The 22,821-nt window shown below is 41.3% G+C and overlaps 1 protein-coding gene across 1 annotated transcript in view; it reads right to left on the bottom strand.

Moving 5' to 3' along the window:
- Window positions 1–22,821, bottom strand: part of Ntn4 (netrin 4) — a 110,046-nt gene that overhangs the window by 34,266 nt on the left and 52,959 nt on the right. Inside the window, exons 4-5 of the mRNA XM_021174419.3 lie at window positions 4,733–4,859; window positions 1,510–1,698 (exon numbers count right to left, since the gene is read on the bottom strand). Coding sequence (XP_021030078.1) covers window positions 1,510–1,698; window positions 4,733–4,859 — 316 coding nt within the window. The remainder of the gene's footprint in view (window positions 1–1,509; window positions 1,699–4,732; window positions 4,860–22,821) is intronic.

Here is a 22,821-nt window from a genome sequence, read left to right as displayed (position 1 = left end):
AATAGATAGTCACTGAATGAATGAACGAATGAATGAATGGACAAATCAGTGAACATATTAGGTATACTGAATAATATCATATTTGAAGTAAATGTTACACACACTAGAAAAAGTGGCCCGATTTCATATAAGAGCTATCTAGGTTACTTAGTGACAAATTCATTTTTCTCCTCTCTTTTATCTTCTGGGTAATGCATTTTGATCTTTGAGGATTTGTACTAGTGGTCTGAGGCTATGGGATAGGTACATACATACTCTCTCTTTAAACATACCTAGTACAAATGGGGTTGGATTGAACATTTTCCAAATTGAAACAATTTTGTATGCACTTCTTTTAGTCAGCACGTAGAGATAAGAACTCTTTATTTTAGTCCCAAAGGTATTGTAGACTTTGAAGGGGTAACTATTTTTGAAAAGATTTTATTTATTTACTTATTTAACAATTTATTTATGTGTATGGGTGTTTGGCCTGCATGTATATGTAACAATGTGTGCAGTACCCACAGAAGACGGAAGAGGGCATCAGATCCTCTGGAATTGGAGGTACAGACGGTTTTAGCAACTATGAGTGGCTAGTCAGTGCTGGGAACCAAACCTAGGTCCCCTGGAAGAGCAGCCAGTGCTCTTAACCAATGAGCCATCTCTGCAGCTCCAGCTATAAATATTTTTGGCATGAGTCTCTGCCATTGATAGACAAGTGGTTTCTCCTGTCTAATGATGTCTCGTTGCGAGGCATGCAGATTCCAATGTGGTTTAAGCTCCTTGTTCCCACCGGACAATTTGTTGCTTCCATATGCCTACATCACACTCGCCCTGGGCAATGCCACACACCGGAGGCAGACCTCTTAAAATTCCATTCTCTCTTCGAAGAAACTTCTGGGAGCTATGCCAACAGAGAGGCAGAACCTAACCTGTGCATTTAGTGTTCCCTCCACTCCCTATGGGGTTTCTCTGTATAGCCCTGGCTGTCTTGGAACTCACTCTGTAGACCAGGCTGGACTCGAACTCAGAAATCCGCCTGCCTCTGTCTCCTGAGTGCTGGGATTAAAGGCGTGTGCCACCAGGCGCATTCAGTGTTTTAAGAGAGAGCATAAAGTTATGCTCCGAATTCGTCATGATGAGATACATTTACAATGTCGGCTGCAGTGCATTCTCAATAGAACCCAGGGGGTTTCAGGGGTTCATAACCCAGCCCAAGTGTAAGTGAGCACTGTATCTCATTAGCCTATTTCTGCCTCTTGTGAGCTCTTTATTCATAGTCCCCCCTTCCTCATCAGTCTTACTAGTTCTCTTGCTACGGTAAGGACACTTCTTTATCAGGAGCAAGATGGGAGATTCCCTTGTGAATACTGCGCTATTTTGACTGAACAGGTTGAAAATTCTTGGCATGTATTGATAAGAAAGTAGCTGATATCTCTGAGTGTATGGTCCGAGGTACATCTCCCCCTTGGGTCAGCAAAGAGCAAGTATGTTTGCACAAATCGTCTTAGGCACCGTGAATGTGCGTACCTTTGCAAGCGTCAGGGGCAGAGAAGGGTCTTCGGAGATCGCGGTAGAAACCCGGCTTACAGCGCTGACAGTGCTGACCCTCAGTGTTGTGCTGACAGTTGTTGCAGACACCGCCGCTGCGGTTCCCCGACGCCTCCCACACGTTGACGTCGAAGTGACAGGTGTCCGCGTGCCCATTGCACTTGCAAGCTGGCGATAAAACAGCATAGGAGGGACATAAAACACTGCAGCGGGTTCTCCAACGGTCAAGACATCAGAATAGGATAAAGTTGTCGTTAAATTGAAATGTTATTTATCTATTGAAGAGTATATAGCACAAGAATAAAAACAATACAAAGAGGGATAAATTAAAAACTATCAGCTGAATGGCGGGGTGCAGCAGGGGGAGGGTGGTGGCGCCTTTAATCTCAGCACTCAGGAGGCAGAGGCAGGAGGATCTCTTGAGTTTGAAAGGCCAGCCTGGCCTACAGAGGAAGTTCTAGAACAGCCAGGGCTATTCAGAGAAAGCCTGTCTCAAAACAAACAAACAAACAAACAGACAAACAAACACACAAACAAGAAAGCCCAAAGCAAATAAAACAAACAAACCAATAACAACAACCCAAAACCTAAAACCCCCAAACCAAAGAACCAACAAAGCAAAAGAACCATCTTCTTTCCCTTGATCAAGGTACCTCTATTATTTTACACTTCTTCTCTAGACTTGCATTTTTTGTTATCCATTGGTATTTTAAAGTGTTAATATATGCACGAAGGACATCGTGAAGGTAGGTGTTAATTGTTAACTGGGCTGTCTAGATCACCTGGGACACTGGCCTCAGCACCCTGTGGAAATACTCATTATGTTACTTGATGTGGGAGGACCCATCCCCGTGCGGATCAGATCGCTCCATCAGGGAGTTTGGACTGCACGAAATGGAGAGAACCGCAGAGTGTTAGCATCCTCTTCCTGTTTCCTGGTTGTGGGTGCTTCAAGCTCCTGTATGTGACTTCATTGCCGAGATGGACTGGACCCGTGAACTAACGCCGGAGTAAACCCTGTACGTGGCTTTCGTTAGAGTATTTGATCACAGCGACAGGAAAAGAAACTAAAGTAATTATCAAAATGAAGGTAGGTCCATTCAGTCAAAGATATTCTGGTAACTGTGGTTATATTCTGGGGTTGGCATTTACTTTGGATATTTGAGAGGTTACCAGGCTTCCTCTTGGATTGTGACACCTGACCTTCCAATTTCCTGCACCTTTCTGAGAATCAGTGGGTCTCTTGCCTTGGTGAAGAAAATCAAAGACCCTTGGCATTATTTGAAAAAAATTTTTTTTTTACTGAAGATATAAACCATAATGTATGCTTACCCATGAGCCTGGAAAAAAAAATCTCTGGTGGACAGAGTCCAAGGATTGCTCTCTTGTTATACTGAGATGGTACCTAGGGCTTCATACATGCTAGGCTCTGTGTGTGTGTGTGTGTGTGTGTGTGCATGTTACTGAATAAATGTAGAGGTCCGAGGTTAACTTGTAGGAATCAATTCTCTCCTTCCATCATGTGGGTATCAGCTGGGGGACTAAGGTCATCACCAGGCTTGGTGGCAAGCGCCTTTACAAGTTGAGTCATATTGTTGGCCCACCTTTTTCCTTTTTATTTTGGGATTGGTCTCACTTAGTAGCCCAGTCTATCCTTGAACTCAATTTATAGCCCTGGCAGCCTTTGATCTTGGGAATCTCCTGCCTCAGCCTTTCCAAGTAACGGAGGTTACAGGCCTGAGCCATTAGGCCTTGTTTAAGTTATCTTCTGTGAAGTAACATTTCCCTGCTGCTGTCATTTTTGATAGACCTAAGGAAGTCTGGTATTGAAGCCTCCATTTATAGAGACGGCCTCGGTGTTCCTTGTGTAATGATTTCTCAATGACATATCTAAGCTTATCAGTCTATAGAGTCCAGTGACACGCTTCTGTGTCTATGTGTATTTAGATATGCGGTGGGTTTCCATGGAAAGGACCAGAAAGGCACTCTAGGAATTTAGGAGAAATTCTTTAGATTGTCTTGATAAGTAATTTAGAATAAGAATCCAGACATCCCCGGAAATCCAACTGTATTTGAAAAAGGCTAGTGCAATTGTTTTCATTGTTTCCTCAATGTGTTATGATATTTTCCCAGACTCTGTGTCTTTAAAAGGCATAAGGTAATTTGATATTTGTGCTCAGAGGAAATCCTTCATATTTCTTAGAAACAAATTTGTTACGATTCCAGATTGGGTACGGGAAGAGATTTCTCAGAACTTTACTCACAGTACAAACAGCTTGCAGAGCTGCCAACAAGATGGAGTAGCAGGACCGTGTTATTCGCGTGTGTACTTTGTGGGATCTAAATACTCTCCATGAGACCCTGACGTAATACAAACACGCCCAGACCCAAGATTTAGAAGTCTCCATAGAACAGGCTTGGGATGTGAGCGTGTGTGTGTGTGTGTGTGTGTGTGTGTGTGTGTCTCAGAACATCTGACCACTCAGATGATAATGCGCTACAGCTGGGCCAGTCTCTTGAGCGTTTTAAACTGCAAATAGAGACATGGTCCCTTTCCCATGTCCTGTCCTCCTGTATCTAATCCCCAAATGCAAATCCAAAATTAGTCCTAGTCAAGCGATGTCATTGTTGACTTCCTGGTTTAATTTTGGGTCTGATCCATCCGTGAAAGGGGACCCAATAATACCATGGGGGAAAGTATCTGATAGGCTCCTGAAGACATGGGGTCAAGTCTTCATCCCTTCATTACTAACTTTGGCAAGATACTTTAAGCTAACTGAGCCTCGGTTTCCTGATTTCTAAAACAGGATCAACACCATCTGCTCTACTGGGTTGTTCTGGGGACTGACTGACCTTAAAGAGCTGTTTTCATGGTTATCATTCAGTATCACAGCCACGGGAGCAGTCGTACTCTGTAATCCTGAGTCCACTCATGATTGTAGCGTTTCATGTTCTCAAGGGGAGCATTTCATCCCACAAAGTACCCGAGCAAATAGACAGCACATTCTTGGCTACTCAGGCCGATTGGCAGCACTGCAGACTGTTTCCAACGGTTGGAGTCACGCTGAGCGGTGATACGGGCTATGTTTGTATATGGCTTCTGTCACCCTCCACTTTATATTGAGTTTCAAGAGATAACAAGGAATTCAAAGATAAGTTTACTCTACAAAGAGGGCTTTGAGGAGTGGATGCTCTTACTTACTTCTGCATTCGTTAGGAGCCCCTGTTCTGCCGTCCGCTGCCTCCCAGGGCCGGTCATTGTACAATGGTGCACAGTGCTGGCAGTGGCTGCCTGCTGTATTGTGCTTACACATACACTTCCCATGGACCTACAGACAACATTAAGTAAAGGCCGTGAGCAAAGGAGTAAGGCTGGGGGAGAAAGAAACCCTCCCTTCAACTTCTTCATACCCATTTATCTGTAAGGCACTAATTCACTTTTTTGAAGAAGTTAGCTAGCACGGGGAAAAAATTCTTTTAGTCTGTCTTGTGATTAACTCAAAGGAAGAAACAATACTTTTCCTTGACTATAGAATATATGGCTCCAGTGAGAAATTCTGCAGTATTGGCTAAGTATTTAAGTTAATTTTAATAGCCTTAAATAAAAACATGCCTAGCACAAAATAATGCATTGTTACTGTAGAAAATTTAGAAACTTGTAATCTTTAAAAAATATTGATATCGGGCTGGTGAGATGGCTCAGTGGGTAAGAGCACCCGACTGCTCTTCCGAAGGTCCAGAGTTCAAATCCCAGCAACCACATGGTGGCTCACAACCATCCGTAACAAGATCTGGCGCCCTCTTCTGGAGTGTCTGAAGACAGCTACAGTGTACTTACAAATAATAAATAAATAAATCTTAAAAAAAAAGAAAAAAAATATTGATATCAACATTTGAAAAAATTTATTTCTAGTGCTTTCAATGCAATGAAAGACCTTTTCTGCATAATATATTGGGAATATGAAATATGTAGCTAAGTGCTAGAGTGTGTACCCTTGAGTTCAATCCTTAGTACTCTATCAAAAAAAAAGGAATATCTATGTACCTTTTAAAATATTCTTGTGTATAATCGTGTCTCTTGTAGGATAAGCAGTTTATTTGTGCAATCCCGTACTTTCTTATTACAAAAGTATAAACGATTGATATATCTAATGCTACCATAAATATCTCTATAGCTAAGTATTTGTATAACTCTTTATTTCTCTTAAATATATTTCCTAGAAGTATAATTAATCAAGGGGCCAAAATATACTGCTCTGACTTTGAATATACTTTGTCATCATTAGTGGGTTTTTCTTTTGACCCCACAACTGAATTCTTGAGGGTTATCTACAACAGTGTGTTTCACAGAGAGGAATGCTTTAGCAAAATTCTTAAGAAAATGTTTGGTTTTATTCCATTGATAACATTAAAAAACCTCTTTGGATTCTCAAGTGCTACCTAGGAAGAATTACCATGGAGCCCAGTAACAAAATACATCTCTGGAAACTGAAACAGGGATCAGATATGCAACTTTGTGAAATGACTCTGAATGGGGTTTATAAATATGAATCTGCAAGTTTTTCTTGAAAAACAGTAGTTAAAATAATCCAGCATAAAAGGGGATAAATCAGCCGGGCATGGTGGCGCACTCCTTTAATGCCAGCACTCGGGAGGCAGAGGCAGGCGGATTTCTGAGTTTGAGGCCAGCCTGGTCTACAAAGTGAGTTCCAGGACAGCCAGGGCTATAACAGAGAAACCCTGTCTCGAAAAACAAAAACAAAAACAAAAACCCAAAACAATAACAACAACAACAACAACAAAACAAAACAACAACACAACAAAACAAAACAACAACAACAAAGGTGCTAAATCATGCCAATCGGTCAGTGAACGTTTAGTGATGAGCTTGAGAGGACAATCACTATGCTACACTGAGTTTGCTACCCAAAGCAGCACCTTGCTATTTATTTATTTTTACTTCTGTGTGTATGTGACTGTATGTCACCTGTGTTTGGGTGCTTTCAGGGGCCAGAAGAGGGAGTTGGATCCCTAGAGCTGAAGTTACAGTGAGCTTCCTGACCTTGGTGCTGGGGCCTGAACTAGGGTCCTTTGGAAAAGCTGAAAGCACTTTTAAGTGAAGAACATTTCTCTGGCCACAGTATTCCTTTTCTTTAAGAAAGGGTGAGGAGTTGGTTGTTGCTGGAGAGATGGCTCAGTCGAAACACCCATATACATAAAAAAAAAAAATGGATCTGGGTTGTTGGATGATGGTTTAGAGCTCATCTGGCTCTTCAAGACGACCCAAGTTCAATTCCCAACCACCATATGAGGGAGCTCACAGCTGCCTGTAAGTAACTCCAGCTCCAGGGGAATCCAATTCCTCTGGCCTTTGCAGGTACTTGCACTCTTGTGTGTGCACAGGTACATGTGCGTGTGCACACAGCCATAATTAAAAATAAAAATAAATTTTATAAGGACAGGAGATGGGATGATGAGAGTGAAGAGCTTTACGCAGGTAAATGCAACGGCAAGCAAGGCAGTGCACAAGCAGGAGAAGGGGAATGTTGGAGTTCAAAGGCTTAGAATTGATCGTAGGTTTGACGGCTGTGGAGGGCACTATGAAAGGCACAGGGCCTGATGGGATGAACTTCTAACAGGCTGAAGAGAGGAGGCTTCCCAGGCCGTGGAAACAAAGAAGAAACAAGATGTAGGGGAATCTGGGGGCAGGTGTGGTCCTTGAGGCTGAGTCTGAAAGGTCACACAGGATTTTCATCATGGATGGAAGATAAAATGATGAGACTTGTAAAGAGATGGGCAAAGAACAGTTCATAAATAAACCAGAGTATGCATTAGAGAGCTATGGTTGGTCTAGAATGAACATGGCATTCACCAAACGTCAGCTCAGTGAGTCTGTGTGTGCACAGGTACACTGCAGATGATGCGGACACATTAAAGATTTTTAAGCAAAAAGAATTAAGAAGTGTACTAACTACACTTTCTTTTCTTCACAATGAAGAAAACAAACGTCTTTCTGCTTTCTTCCTCTCGTCTAATAAAACACTTTTCTTTCCCTTCCTCTCTTATTGTTTCTTCACCCCTGCCCTAGCTTATGTCTCTCAATATCCAATGACATGTCTTAGATTTTAATTTTAAACAGAAATTATATTGTTGTTCCTTGTTTGTATCTTCTCCAATTTTTTTTAAGCATCCATTTATCAAGGGTTATATGAAGGTGATATTGAATGGTACTATTACTTTTCATTTCAGGAATTCAACTATTGCCAAGAATTCAGCTTATCAAGTTTAATCTTGGAAGGTCCAACGCCTACATATGAATTCTCTCAACTCATAGGTTATTCTGTCTCACCAATTCCACACCTCAGGAGGTCCCAGACATTTGGGGGGCGGGGTAACCCCATCAAACACTCGAGTGTATTACAGGATAATATTGACAGGTCTGTTTCATCTTGAGCTTTCCTTCCTTCCCATCTGCCAAGAACTGAGAAGCACCTCCCAGGGTCTGAAGATGCTAGGCCAGCACATTTTTCTGCACATAGAAAAAAATTCAAGGAGCTGTCATTTTGAGAATTACCCAAAATAGCTGTAAATCATTACCCAGACAGTTTGAGACCAAAAATCCTTCCTCAGCGATACGGCTATGGCTGTTCAAGCTTGAAGGATCGCCCACTATTTGATGCTTGTGAAAAATGTGCAAGGAAAACTAGGTCTTCCTTGGAGGACAAACAGAAGAAAGGAAACTTCAATAGTAAGTTCAACATAACTCCTATTTGGTCCATAAACACCAACTAGGTAGAGAGTAAGATAATGGAGTTATGCAAGGAAGATTGCATCTAACAGTGGTGTCTGGTGTCTAACTGGAAAACAAGAAATGAGTCTTGACCACAATCTACAACTTCTAATTACCCAGGAGGTATTTGAATATTGTAGGTGTTTCAGAACTCCTCTGTTAATGCTAAGGACACGTTTTCTCTTTCAATGACCAAAGTCTTTTTTCCTTTTTGAGACAGGGTTTCTTTGTGTAGCCCTAGATGATCTGGAACTCACGCTGTAGACCAGGCTGGCCTCGAACTCAGAAATCTGCCTGCCTCTGCTTCATGAGTGCTGGGATTGAAGGTGTGCACTACCAGTGCCTGGCCAGTTTTTCTACTTACATGCAAGTCTTTTTACCACTAATATTAACCTGTTTTCTACTCATTTTTAGCACATTCTTCACAGGAAGGTTCTTGTGCAAACTTAAAACAAGCCATTGGAGGATTTACTGGACCAGTGGGCTCATTATGTTTGAGCTGTGCGGTTTTGCTACAGTAATTGTATATTAAACCCAGAAAGGTGGCCAGGTGGCGGTGGCATGTGCCTTTAATCCCAATACTTGGGAGGCAGAGGCAGGAGGATCTCTGTGAATTGGAGGCCAGCCTGAACTACAGAGTGAGTTCTAGGATAGCCAAGGCTACACAAAGAAACCCTGTCTCAAAAAAACAGAAAAAAAGAAAGAAAGAAACCCCAAGCCACCCCCAACAAACATAACAAAACAAAACAAAGAAAAGGAAAATAGCTCCTCTTCATATTTGAAGCTGCACACATAAGGATTTAGGTGAGGCCAAAGCTGAGCCATGATTGCCTTTTAGATCCATTGTCAGAGCACAGACCTAGGATAATAAGGTTTCTTTTTATTGGTTCCTTTTGGCTTTCAGAAGTCATGTATCACATGATGGAGGACACTGGGTATGGTATGAGGTGGTGGGAACCTGATCACAGACAGTAACAGGTACATGTGATTGAACAACCACTTATTTGTATGTAGATTTTGATATGTAGATTCAATAAAAGGTTGATTTTATTTTTAACTATGTATCTGTGTGTCCATACCTGTGAGTGCTGGTATCTGCAGACTCTAGAAGAGGGCACCACATCCCAAGAAGCTGGGGTTACAGGCAGTTGTGTACCTCCAAATGAGTGTTGGGAACCAAATATGGGCCGTCTGCTAGAGCAGAATATGCTATTAGCCACTAAGCCATCTCTGCAGCTCCAAGATGTTATAGAATATTTAAATATTAGAAGGAGAACTGTCTTCAATAACCTGTAAATACTCTAGGGTCCTTAAAAAAAAAGTAATGTTCTATCAAAGCCTGCTTTTTCACACTCCAGATGTTGTTCAACTGTTGACAGCCAGACACAAGCTGCAATTCTTTCTGATAAGAAGATTCGGCCATCCTCTCACCAATGTCAGAAACTCCTGGCGTGAAACACAGAAGAGCCACACGCTTATTTCTTACTTCTTGCTCTATGTAGCACAGATAAAGAAATGAATGACCAGTCATAGTCTCTGAAGGTGGAGATCCACCTGTCTGTTGCCTATGACTTGCAGTAAGTTCTGGTCACTGTTATTTCTGTCTTTGGTTTCTCTCTCTGCTTCCTTCCCATGGCTCAGGGACAGCTTGAGCCATTTTAGACTCTGGGTTGTTCTAATTATCACCCCCGCAATAGCCATGCACTTTGTTGTCTCATGATGACATTCTCCATGGACCTTCACCATATCAAGAGGGCTAATGTACCTAGGAACCCATGCTCAGTTCCTTGGGGAATGTTTGACAAGATTGGCTTCCCACTACGTTCTGAGAAAAAAAAAAAAGTATAACCACTTTTGAGACTTCTGTTCAAATTCTACAGAGAACAATAGTGTAAGTCAATGGGAAATGTGTTTTATCATTTCATAGTAATAAATTCCTTAATTTCAAAAATAAAGTAATTTTCTTGTCCTATGTATATGTATATATGTGTGTGTGTTTGTAAATATACATACATATATATGCATGATTTTATCATCACCGACCGGGTAGAACATGAATATTGTTTCATACCATCATTAAAACTTAAAAAAAAAGAGCCGGGTGTGGTGGCGCACGCCTTTAATCCCAGCACTCGGGAGACAGAGGCAGGTGGATTTCTGAGTGCGAGGCCAGCCTGGTCTACAAAGTGAGTTCCAGGACAGCCAGAGCTATACAGAGAAACCCTGTCTCAAAAAAAAAAAAAAACAAAACAAAAAAAAAAAAAAAACTTAAAAAAAAAAGTGTGAAAAGAAAAGATTCTGTGAGCCAAGAGGAATGCATGCTTAATGGTAGCTGCGGCCGTCTAATGGGACCTCTGTTTAATGCCAACAAATTACCTACAAAGAGGAAAGATGCCGTGTGGCCTCTGAAGACCAAATGGGAAGGGAAACTGAGGAATTTCTGAGGAGACAGTATATCCCTTTTAGAGAAAAAGGATTAGCTCCTAAAAGAATGAACTTCTTATGCACGGGAAGAGATGAATTCTAAGAACAGGCTGGCCTGTTGAAACCTGTTCTTCTTACGTGGGGCAAAAGCATGCACAGCAATGCTACACTACAACCTAGGGATAGAAAACACTGCAAGGAAACGTGTCTTTCCATTAAAAAAACTATTAATAATCAAATGCGCCCTTTCCAGTTAGAGGACTGCACGTTTTAAGTCAGCAGAAGTAAGAGTTCTGTGGGGAAGAAGGAAGCTCCGAGTGAGTTTGGTGGAAAAGGAGCTTGAAACTTTCCGTCCTAATGGACAAAAGAGGCAGAAGGGAGTCCAATCCGTGGCTGGTAACCCAGACAGGAAGAAGGCAAAGGAAACAAACAGCCGTGTGGTTTATTCTCTGGTCTGCACCGGAACACTAGCAAAAACAGCTCCTATCAGAAAGCATGGGCTGTGCGGATAAAGAGATCACAACCCCAGGACAAAAGCCGATTCGTATTTAAGACTGTTCTTTCCATCTTGCTTGAATGCTGAAATGTGTCTCGTAGAGATTCAGTCTTGCAACCCTAGTTATGTGTCAGAGTCCAAAGCTCTTAACATAATCACACCTTAAAGAGTAATTGAAAACCCCATCCGCAGAGATGCTCACTATCTGCAACTAATCCTACAAGCACAGACGCAGTTGCTTGGAGGAGGAATGGACTTCCTGAAGGAATAGAAAGGAATGTCTTAAGCGGAGAGGAAAGGAGCCAAAGACAGACTTTGTCTACTTCACTAATTTGCCAAGACCAGTCCTTGACTGACATTTTGGGGAAAAGCATGAATGGAGCCAATGCAAATTTCTGAAGGAAGTGCTAAGCGGTCGCACTCCTGTGAGAACCGAATACTTATCTCTCTCCACTAGATTCTAGACCCTTGCAGGGAAGAGTGGCTTCAGTTTCTTTGAATTTCCAGTAACTAGAATATAACGGGTTATCAGAAAATATGCAATATTTTTCCTTGGGTTGATACATGTTGAGCAGAGCATTGGCATCCTTAGCCATTGGTTTAAAATGGCTTAGAAGGCTGAGTTAGCTATTGTGAAGTGGGCATGAGATCCCTACAGTTATTTGGGAATTCGGCACGACCAGGGTACTTTCTGTAAAGGCTGTGTCAGTCCATACCCAAGTGTCTCTGAGGGACAAACTGCAACATGGCTCTGTCATGGGATGACAACAAACACCAGCAATAGTCATGAGTATACTGCACGGCTTTTACAACACGCCATGCGCCATTCTAGGCACCGTATGAATATTAATTAACTCGGTTCACACAAAAACCTTATTAGAAGGCAGGAATAATAGGCACTGCCTAGTTTCAGAACTGATTAAACCAAGACCCAGAGGGCTTAAATAACTTGCCCAAATGTCAAAGCCTCAAAAAGCGGTCCAATGACTTGAATTCTAGTAGCCTGACTGCAGACTTCCCCACCTAACCCTTGAACAATTCTGTTTGTAAGACCCAGAGGGTGGATGCTGAGGGATCCACTTTGCCCAAGCCTGTTCAGAGTGATCCCTACATGATGTTAGTGTGTCCCAGGCCAGTTTGCCCTTCATGAGCATTCAGGAACTGTTGAGATGGTTCAAAGGATGCTGCCCACCAAGACTGTGACCTGAATCTTATCTCTGAAACCCGCATGGTGGAATGAGAGAACCAACTTCTATAAGTTGTCCTCTGAGCACCACATTTGTGCTGTGGCATGCATGTGCCTGTATTTAGGTACGCATATGTGCACACATATATATATCACACACACACACAAACACGTGCATAGAGTATTTCAGGACAGAGTTGGCCTGGATTTGTAGTGAAACCAGGAAGTTAAAGATAAGGGGACATAGGAGGATTAGCTGTAATTTCCCACACCTGCTACAAATATGTGTCAAGCAAGTAGGGGTGGAGAAGAGTTTAAGAAACTCCTTGGTTTTGCACACAAAACCTTTCTACCTGTGCACTTAAAACACTGGCTCCACATGCCTTTAATTCCAGCATTGAGGGGGCAGAGACAGGTGATCCTCTGTGAGTTTGAAGCCAGCTTGGTCTATAGAACTCATTCTAGGTTAGCCAAGACTACAAAGAAACCCTGTCTTGAAAAGCAAAGCAAAGCAAAGCAAAGCAAAGCAAAGCAAAGCAAAGCAAAGCAAAGCAAAGCAAAGCAAAGCAAAGCAAAGCAAAGCAAAGCAAAGCAAAGCAAAGCAAAGCAAAACACTGGGTCCTGCTAATGGAATTTCTAGGCTACTGAAAACGTTAAGAAGTTTCCAGAGACTCCATTCAGGGCAATGGTTAATATAGATAGTCATCACTAGTCACTATGCTGAAGTGACCGTTGAAGGTCTGGCTCTCCATGAGTCATTTATGTCGGTTCAGGGGATGCAGTGGAAGATGGAGCCGAAAGAATGTGTAAGAGCTGGAGTTCAGGAAGGAGGGAGCCCTGTAAAATGCTGTGTCCTGGACATGACTGGCAGTCATACCCACAGACTTACTCCAGCAGTGACTATTTGCATAGGACCTGCATGAGACTGGACCAACATTCTAGCGTGGGTGAGGGGCACATAAGGCTCCACCTGTCCCATAGGAGCCCATAGGCAGTTAAAGGTTGCAAGGGGGACGGAAATCAGTGGTATAGCCACTGGACATTGCCCTCATTTGACTATATGGCCCCTATCCATATTCATGCAACAACTTAATAGAAAGCAGTGAGTTACAGAAAACAGTTGAGTAAAAAACTATACTCCCCTCCCTGCCCTGTACTCAAGGCAGGTGGGTCTCTGAGTTCAAGGTCAGCTTGGTGTAGAAAGTGAGTTCCAGGACAGCCAGGACTACACAGAGAAACCCTGTCTCAAACAAACAAACAAACAAACAAACAAACAAACACTCCCCCCAAAAATGCACACCAAAGCCCCTAAACAAATGACAGCAAAAACAAAACAAAAAACCACCCAAAAGGCAAAAAAATTAATTATCTATCTGCTTATTCACTTACATGTGTTTGACTGTTTTACCTCCATGTATGTCTACATAACACATACATACATTGTGGCCACTGCTCTTAACAGCTGAGTTAATCTCTCTAGCTCAAACACATTCAGTTTTTAAAAAGCTAAATGAAAGGACTTAATTAATCTCATTGTTTTAAAATATAGTATTGTGTTTTGTTTGTTTTGTTTGTTTTATAAGTGAAAAGAGCGGTTTAAATGTCAGGCTCTCATGTAACGTGCTTCTCTGCTTTGGAGAGAAAGAATTACTTTCTGGAAGAAAGCAAGCCTCTCCTTTCTGAGGCTGGGGATCAGCACTTTTATCGGTAGCTCTGGACTGCAGGTCCCAGACAGCCTTCATTTGGGAAAGATCACTCCCTGAAGAATGTTTCTTTGCCTCATTCTCTATATAATTAGCCGGATTCCTTCTGCTGGAAAAAAGTTGTGAAGAAAAACTGTTACATGTGGGAGGGGAAACCCCGTTTGCTAAGAATCCTGTCCACTGAAGTCTGCTGGGTTGATTCTATTATTATTGAGTTGCTTCATATTCCCATACGTTGTAGAAAACCCATGTTTCCGAATGTTTCTTACCCATAGAAGCACAAATCAGTGGTGTTAGGGAATGAACTGTGTTGAAAGAATGCAAGTGACTATTTCAACTTACTATGTAGTCCATGCAAGCCTCCTGCCTCTGCCTGCTGGTGAGATGATAGATTTGAGCCACTGTGCCCAGCTCACTTCAGCGTTCTCTGTGTCTGTATTTGCCTAAATATGTATATTTTTTAACTTTCATTTGACTTGTTATAATGTCTTACTGGTTCCGACAAATTTCCACTTTATGTCTGTAAAGTAATTGTTTTGTTTGGTGGCTCTAGGGTTTGAAGACAGGGTCTGGGCATTGCCAGGCTAATACTAGGTTAGAGACTCAGGTTGTCTCTGTCTGTCTGTCTGTCTGTCTCTCTGTCTGTCTCTGTTGGTCTGTCTTCTGTCTACCTTTTTACTCTTGTCTCTGCCCATCTGTCTGCCTGCCTGCTTGCCTATCTCTTATTTTGACTCTTTCTCTCTCTCTCTCCTCTCTCCATCTTCTCTTCTCCCACCCCACTCCTTCATTCTTTCCTCTTTTTTTCCCCCAAGGATCCTTGAAGCCAGACATGGTGGCTTGTACCTGTACTTCTCGGCTACTTGGGAGGCTGAGGCTGAGGCAGGAGGACTGAATCAAAAAAACTATTCAAGAACAGCCTGGGACGTATTGTGAGATTCTATCTCCGAAGAATAAGAATAAGAATAAGAATAAGAATAAGAATAAGAATAAGAATAAGAATAAGAATAAGCTGTTCGGCTGAGTGTGTTGTGTACAACCTGAAACCTCAGCATTCTGGGAGGTTGAGGTGGGGAGGCCACAAGTTCTAGGTCAGCCTGGCTGTGTAAAAAGCGCTGGGTCTGCCAGGGCTACATAGTATAGACCCAGCCTAAGAAAGAAAGAAAGAAAGAAAGAAAGAAAGAAAGAAAGAAAGAAAGAAAGAAAGAACAAAAGGGAAATAGTATAGATCCAGCCAAATAAATAAATAAATAAATAAATAAATAAATAAATAACAAAAGGGAAAAATAACCTTAAGAATTTACTTCTAAAGATAGAATTTTCAACATGTTTTATAAAGATAAATGAGTTTTCAATGTCTTATATTTTATAAAACCAAGCCTAATAGCTTCCTCAGTTCAGAATCACCAGGCACTTGATTTTCCTTCTTGCTATAAAAATGCAAATAATACCATTGAACTAGAAAGTGCAGTGCCTAGAAGGCTTGTGAAAAGGACCTTTAGATAAGACCACGTGACTGCTGATTTAGGAGGGGACCCCCTCCCCCACTTCCTTCATTGCCGAGAACTGTTGATTATTTGTTTTTCACTTCCAGTGGATTAAAAAATATTTCTGAGTACTAAATTAAAAATGATTCTGTCTACAGGCAAGCTATTTGACTAAGTCATACAAGTGAATTGGGCAGGTGTGTACACACCATCTGGCTTTAGATCTGCATTCAGGCAATGGTGACAAAGTATCGCTTGTCCTTCTTTTTTTTTTTAATATTTTTTTATTATGTATTTTCCTCAATTACATTTCCAATGCTATCCCAAAAGTCCCCCATACCCTCCCCCCCACTTCCCTACCCACCCATTCCCATTTTTTTGGCCCTGGCGTTCCCCTGTACTGGGGCATATAAAGTTTGTGTGTCCAATGGGCCTCTTTTTCCAGTGATGGCTGACTAGGCCATCTTTTGATACTTGTTGGTCCTTCTTGTATTGGCACTTGTTACAATGTATCTGAAGCTTCATTGCTTCTGGATAGGATGTTGGCCCCATACCAGGGGTTCTCAACCTTCCAATGCTGTGACCCTGTAATACTCCTCATGTTGTAGTGACCCCCAACCATAAAATTATTTTCATGGTGACCTCATAACTGTGACTTTGCTACTGTGATGAATCATGATGTAAATATTTTTGGAGGTAGAGGTTTGCCAAGTTGGCCTCGACCTAACCCACAGGTTGAGAACCACTGAACACCTTCCTGAACAACCACGATTTCTTCAACCGCAAATTTAAAACAAAAGATGATTTTTAAAAGGTGGATAGATATTGCTACATTTTTACTGCACTCTCCTATAGGGCTGTACTAGAAAGCCCCTCAATAGACAGCTAATTGTACAAACCTTTCAAGCCAAACTCTTGCCTGGTTACCAAGCTCACTCAGTTCTGGGGACAGCAGCTAGTGGCCACTCCACTCCCTCTGTATGCTTGCCTAGATCTTTTAGGTGTTGTTTTCATTTGACATCACATTTACCTGTTTATATTTTTCCCAGCGACTCTGTGACAGCTCACAAGACAGAGCCCCCAAGAGCCCCCCAAATACCAGAAGTTCCATCTCAAAACAGTGATGCCATCAACGAGATTAAAAAAAAATCCCTCCCACAAATACTTAAAAGTAGCTGCTTATGATGTAATCTCTTTGAGGAAAGAAAAGGAAGGTCTCAATTTCAGTTTCTTAATACCCATTTAACTTTCACAATCTCAGGAGGGAATAGCTACGGCGGAATGAACAACATGCCTCGTCCCGTGTGCTGCTGAGTCTCCCCGGGTTAGGCAAGAACTCAGAGCGCGAGAGCGGAAAATGAATAGAACCCATTTTGTAAGCGATTTCTGTATGAGCCTGAAGGAAGGTTTTGTAGGGTCTTGCTCAATGTCTTTTAGGATTTAGATGAGTTTTTATAATGAGTTGGGGGCCAGGTAAATTGTATGAGCGAGCGCATGGTGGGTTATCAGGGACTTTTCACTCAATGCCGCTTGTTCAGTGTGCCCGAGTAACTCCTTGTAAAGGAGAACTTGCTGTAGGCTACTTTGCATCCGCTCACAGCCCCTCCCCCTTCTCAATTCATTCTCGTTCACATTAACCATTGTTTTCCTTCTTTCCTGACAGCTCTGTCTGTCTGTCACTCAGTACTCTATACAGTGCGGAGTGTGTTACAAAAGTTGACTTGTTTAAGAAAAATGAGCCTCGGATTGGAGCTCAATAAGCTAGTTGCTAGGGCATGTTTCCTTCCATAGTTTCTGTTGTTGAATTACTTAATTCAGAGGCTACTCTTCCTTCTAGAAAACGGCCTGTCTCTTAGTTTCGTAAAAGGCAATCTGCATTTTTTTTAAAGCACGCGTATATGAAAGATTAAGGTAGAACAATTCGCTGATTGGTTTGCTTGGGGCTCTGACAGAACCATAAAAAAAGTCTGCGATCATCTGAAGGTGACCAGAAACAGCAGCCACGGGTTGCAAAAGCACCAGTTTTCTTCACCGACACTGCTTTTTATAACAGTCAGTTTTGAGACTCAGTCTGCAAAATCCCTCGATGAACATCATCCCCCTTTGCCTTATGCGTTTGTTTGAGGGTGGCTTTTGGGACAACTCTGATCTCTTCTGGAGGTAACATCCTCCAAAACATTGTCATTTCCCTCGCTTTTAGGGTACAGCACAGTGGTTTGTCAGTTTAGTTGAGATGTTGTACAAACACTAACTTGAGCGTAGAGCTTTTCATCGCTCTAGAAAGAACATGATGAAGCGGGCACCCCCCACCCCATTTTCCTGAGCAATGGCCAGTTGATTTTGCCTTTATGGATTTTTTTTCCTTTGTACATTTCATATAGAAAGGAAAAAACCATAACATGGGCTTTTGTGGCTGGTTTCTTGTGCTTAGTTTAATGTTTACAAGATCTAGCTTCGTTGAAGCATATAGTAGAACTTCGTTCCTTATAATGGCTGGCTAATATTCCATTTCACGGATATGCTGTATTTTGTTTATGTGTTCCTCAGTTGATGGGTATTGGGGTCATAGCAACTCACAAATAGTGCTACCTTGAACACGTGTGTTCAAGATTTTATGGGAAGGTTTTATATTGTCAATCCATTTGAATGTCTAGGGGAGAGCAGAATTTGTGGATCATACATACAATAACTGTCTGAGGACATGTGGAATTGCTTTCCTCAGCAGCCATGACATTTTGTCATTTTGCATTTCCCAGCACTGCATGCACTCCAGGTCCTCCTCACCCACATCTGTGCCAGTTTAGTCTTTCTGGGACAGCTGTGTAGTGGATGGGAAGTGGTGTCTCCTGGTTGTTTCTGATTTGCATTCATCTAGATGATTAAAGATACTGAGACTCTCTCCAGTGCATGCTGACCCTTTGCGTGCTTTCTTTAGAGGAATGTCTGTTCAGATGTTTTGCTACTCTAAGAACTAGCTTGGTCTTCTCTTGTTGAGCTGTGAGAACTCTTTATATATGGTATGAATTGGTATATGGTAGAACTTTATAGAAAGTCGACTTGAAAGGATTTTTCAGCCGTTCTTTTAGACCTTCTTTTTTTACTTTCTTGATAGTGTTTTTCACATAGCAGTTTTTGACTTTGATGAAGTCAAATATATTTATTTTTCTTTTGTTTTAATTTTTTGAGACATATTCTCTCTATGTAGCCTTGGCTGTCCCAGAACTTGCTATGTAGTCTAGGCTGGCCTCAAACTCATAAAAATCCATCTGTCTTAGCCTCCTGGGTGCTGGCATTAAAGGTATGCACCTCCATGCCTGACTTGCTGACTTACTTGATTGATTGATTGATTGATTGTTATTTGTGCTTTTGAGTGTCACAACTCACAAAGCACCCTCTAATGTAAAGTCACAGATAACCCGTGTTTCCTTCTAAGAGCTTAGGATGTTAGCCCTGAGTTTAGGCATGCTGTCTGTCATTTTAGTTACCTCTTAAGCATGGTGCATGGTAGAGGTCCAACTATATTTTTGTGACTACCTCACCACTTCTTGAAAAGACTGTTCTTTGTTCCTGAATAGTATTTTGTTGTTGTTGTTGTTGTTGTTGTTGTATTGCTTTATTTTGGTTTTGTTTTCTGAGACAGGATCTCAGGCTCTCTGCAACTGGAACTCTAGGCCACTGAGCATGGTCATGCGTTCCAGATCTACCAATCTGATCGTCTTGTCTCTCGGATTCTGTACTAATTGCCTAGGCTGGAGTTTCTAGCATGAGTTAAACAGGCAATGAGAACAGCCATACTTGTCTGTTCCTAATAGTGGTGGGATAGCCCTGGTTTTCACCATTATGTCCACTGTCCAGTGTAGACGACCTTCACTGCACTCAGGGTGGCCTCCCCATTCCTAGTTTACTGAGTGCTTTTCCTCGCTACTTATGAGATGATGTTGGATTTCTGTCAAGTGCTCTCCCCACACCGATGAAGAGGATCAGATGGGTCTTGCCTTTTGTTTATGATTACAGCATATTACATTGGTTGATTTTCCAATGTTAAACTAACCCTGAGTTTCAAATTGTAGAGTCATTCTGGAGCTGAGTTAGAATAACCCTACTTAAACAAGGACATGCTAGTCTCCTTTTTCCTTAATAAAAAAGTATAACTTCTTTTTTCTTATAGGTACAAATTTTTCTAATGGTGCAAAGCCTAGGCAAAAAATATTTAAAGGTTTATTTATCTTAAGTAGAAACACAGATTTCTATAGTATGATACTGCTAAGGAATAGGAAAAAGAATTTTAAAATTACCTAGTACAATAAATTAAGTACAAACCAGTATTATGTGTTATATTGAGGATAGATGGTGTATTTAAGACAATTTATGTCCTTCATATTAATAAATTATTCTGTCTTTTTAAAGAAGTTCTACAACTTCTGGGGGCCAGAGAAATGGTCTGAGGTTTAGAGTGCTTGCTGCTCTTTTTGGGGAGCTGGAACTGGGACCCCAACATGCACACTGAGCAGCTTACAAAGACCTGAAAATCTGGCTTGAGAGGGTCCAATGTTCTCTTCTGGCCTCCATGAAAAACCCCCTTCTGCCACGTGTACCCACACACATGTTACAGGGGAGAAAGGTAAATAAGGCTACAGTGGAGTGTTATAATTAAATCCACTAGAGATTAAATAAAAATAAACCCTTTTGTTGTTATTTTGATAAACCAAGAAAAATCACATTAAAAATGTCCCAAGGATTTGTGTGCCAGCTCTACCCTGAGAAATAGTTTAAGACCAAGAATGGCTCCCGATTAAAGTGTGTTCTGTGGGTGTATGGAAATGTCACAGTGACCATTATTTTGTTCAATTGATACATTCACACAACAACAAAAGAGAAAGAGAAGAAAAAATAATGGAGGTATCAGAAATTAGCTACATAGTTTTCCTTTATATCCTTTGGAGGCAATCTAGGAGTTAGAAACAGGAAGACAACCTAGTATTCTCGGAAGAAGCTTGCCTCTGATCACCATTAGTATCTCCATGCTTACACGGCTTTGAAATGAGAGATCTTACTCTCTTTGAGATGATCCTAAAATATATTTTGGATTTTTTCATAGTATATAATCAATTGACAATAGTAAGCAGTCTATATGAAACTCTAGTCCAGCAGTTCTCAACCGTCACAATGCTGGGACCCTTTATAACATTTCATGTTGTGCTGACCCCCAACCGTAACATTATTTTTATTGCTGTTTCCTGACCATAATTTTGCTATTGCTATAAGTCATAATGTCAATATCTGATATGCAGGACGTCTGATATGTGACTCTCAAAAGGGTCCTGACCCACAGGTTGAGAACTGCTGCTCTAGGGGCATGGGCTCTCTTCTTACCATTATGTGCTACAGAGAAAGTGAAAAACTTACAGTTAGATACAAGCCATTCCTAAATCCTCAATAATCATAGACTAAGTCTTTGTAACAAAATGTATGTGTGTGTGTATGTATGTATGTATGTATGTATAGAGTTGGTCTGGTGCTACTATGTATTCAAATGCTAAATACTGGTCCCAAAGATCTGGTTGCCCATGCCAAGGAGATCCTTATGTACACCAAAAGATGCTGTATAAACTTGTCCCCCAAGTTACCCCTGATTGGTTACTAAAGATGCCTACATCCTGGGCTGGACAGAAGAAAGGTGGGCAGAGCCTGGCTTCCTGTCTCAAGCAGGATCCAGGAGGAGAGCGAGGAGGAGGGAGAAGGGAAGTTGTCATGGGATAGGTGGATGGTGAGCACACAGCCCTGAGGGCTGGCCTGAGGGAGTAGGAACAGCCCAGGTGGAACATGGCAAGTGATATCTTGGGGATCACCATAGGGAAGTAGACAAAATAGTGGAGTGTAACGCTTATTATAAATGCTTATTTTAAACTTATTATAAATCTAAATGTGTTTGTGTTTTTTATTTGGGAACTATATAATCTAAGTAGAGTAGAAACCTATAATAAATAAAGACAACAAGGAACTATAGCAAACCCCAGAATAATAATAACCACAACATATGTATGTATGTATGTATGTATGTATATGTGTGTGTCATATATGTATATATGTCATATGTGTGTATATATATCATATGTGTGTATATATGTGTGTCATGTACATATATATATATATATATATATATATGACATCATCAAGGCTAGCCATTATAGTTAATATTAACATTATTCTCTTAAATGAATCTCTTAATTTTCAAATGCCATTAATTCAGTCATATATTGATTCAGAATTATTGTTGTTGTTTTGGGGGTTTTGTTGTTGTTTTTTGTTTGCTTGTTTGTTTTGTTTTTGTTTTTTTGCAACAGAGTCTCACTAATTCTGGCTGCCCTAAAACTAACCGCATAGACCAGGCTGGCCTTGAACTCACAAAGTCTTGTTTGTTCTGCCTCCTGAGTGCTGAGATTAAAGGCATCCACCACCACACTGCACTTCATCCAGAATTTTTTTTAACATACCATATACTATAGAGTATGAGTGGCCAAGCTTTTGCTATGAAAGCAGATATTTTAGCAGATAGGGGGAGGGGGGTGTGGAAGCGATTAGCTACAATGCAGTGAGGTAAAGGGCGTAGTGATAACGGTAATAATGGTAAATAATGTCCCACTCGAACAGGCTGTGGGAAATTGGAAGAATTACTGGAAATTTGTGTAAAGGCTCTAATAACCCAACTATCTGACAAAGGGTGCAATTCTTAATTTTTGCACATTATCAGAAGTAGGTAGAAAGCTGCACACTTTAATCAAAGGTCTGCTTCTGGGCCATTCTGAGCTCACAGTGAGCATCATTCCACGCCTGGCAGTGCTGCCTTTAGAGATAAGAATATTTCTTATGAATGTCACAATCGTTAGTATTGGATGTAAAACATTCAATAGTGAAACAGATATAGTCACTAACCGTACCTCGGACCCTGCTTAACTTCAGGGATACACACCATTGGGTGCGGTTACACAGGATAGCCATGTATAATCACGTCCTATAGCTAGCACGTGAGCGCTGTTAAAGCTAGTAGTTTACTTTGTTTTTGAAAGCACAATTTCTGGGGACGAGTGGTGGCTTATGCCAGTATTCCCGACTCTTTGAGAAGCTGAAGCAAGATCACTTTAGCCCAAAGTTTAAGGCTAGACCTTGTCATTCCCAAAATTCTATAATCACAGGACTTTTTGTTTGTT

The sequence above is a fragment of the Mus caroli genome, unplaced genomic scaffold, assembly GCF_978045245.1.
Source record: "Mus caroli unplaced genomic scaffold, Mus_caroli_1 scaffold_9, whole genome shotgun sequence".
NCBI lineage: Eukaryota > Metazoa > Chordata > Mammalia > Rodentia > Muridae > Mus > Mus caroli.
This window is presented reverse-complemented; position numbering and strand designations above follow the sequence as displayed.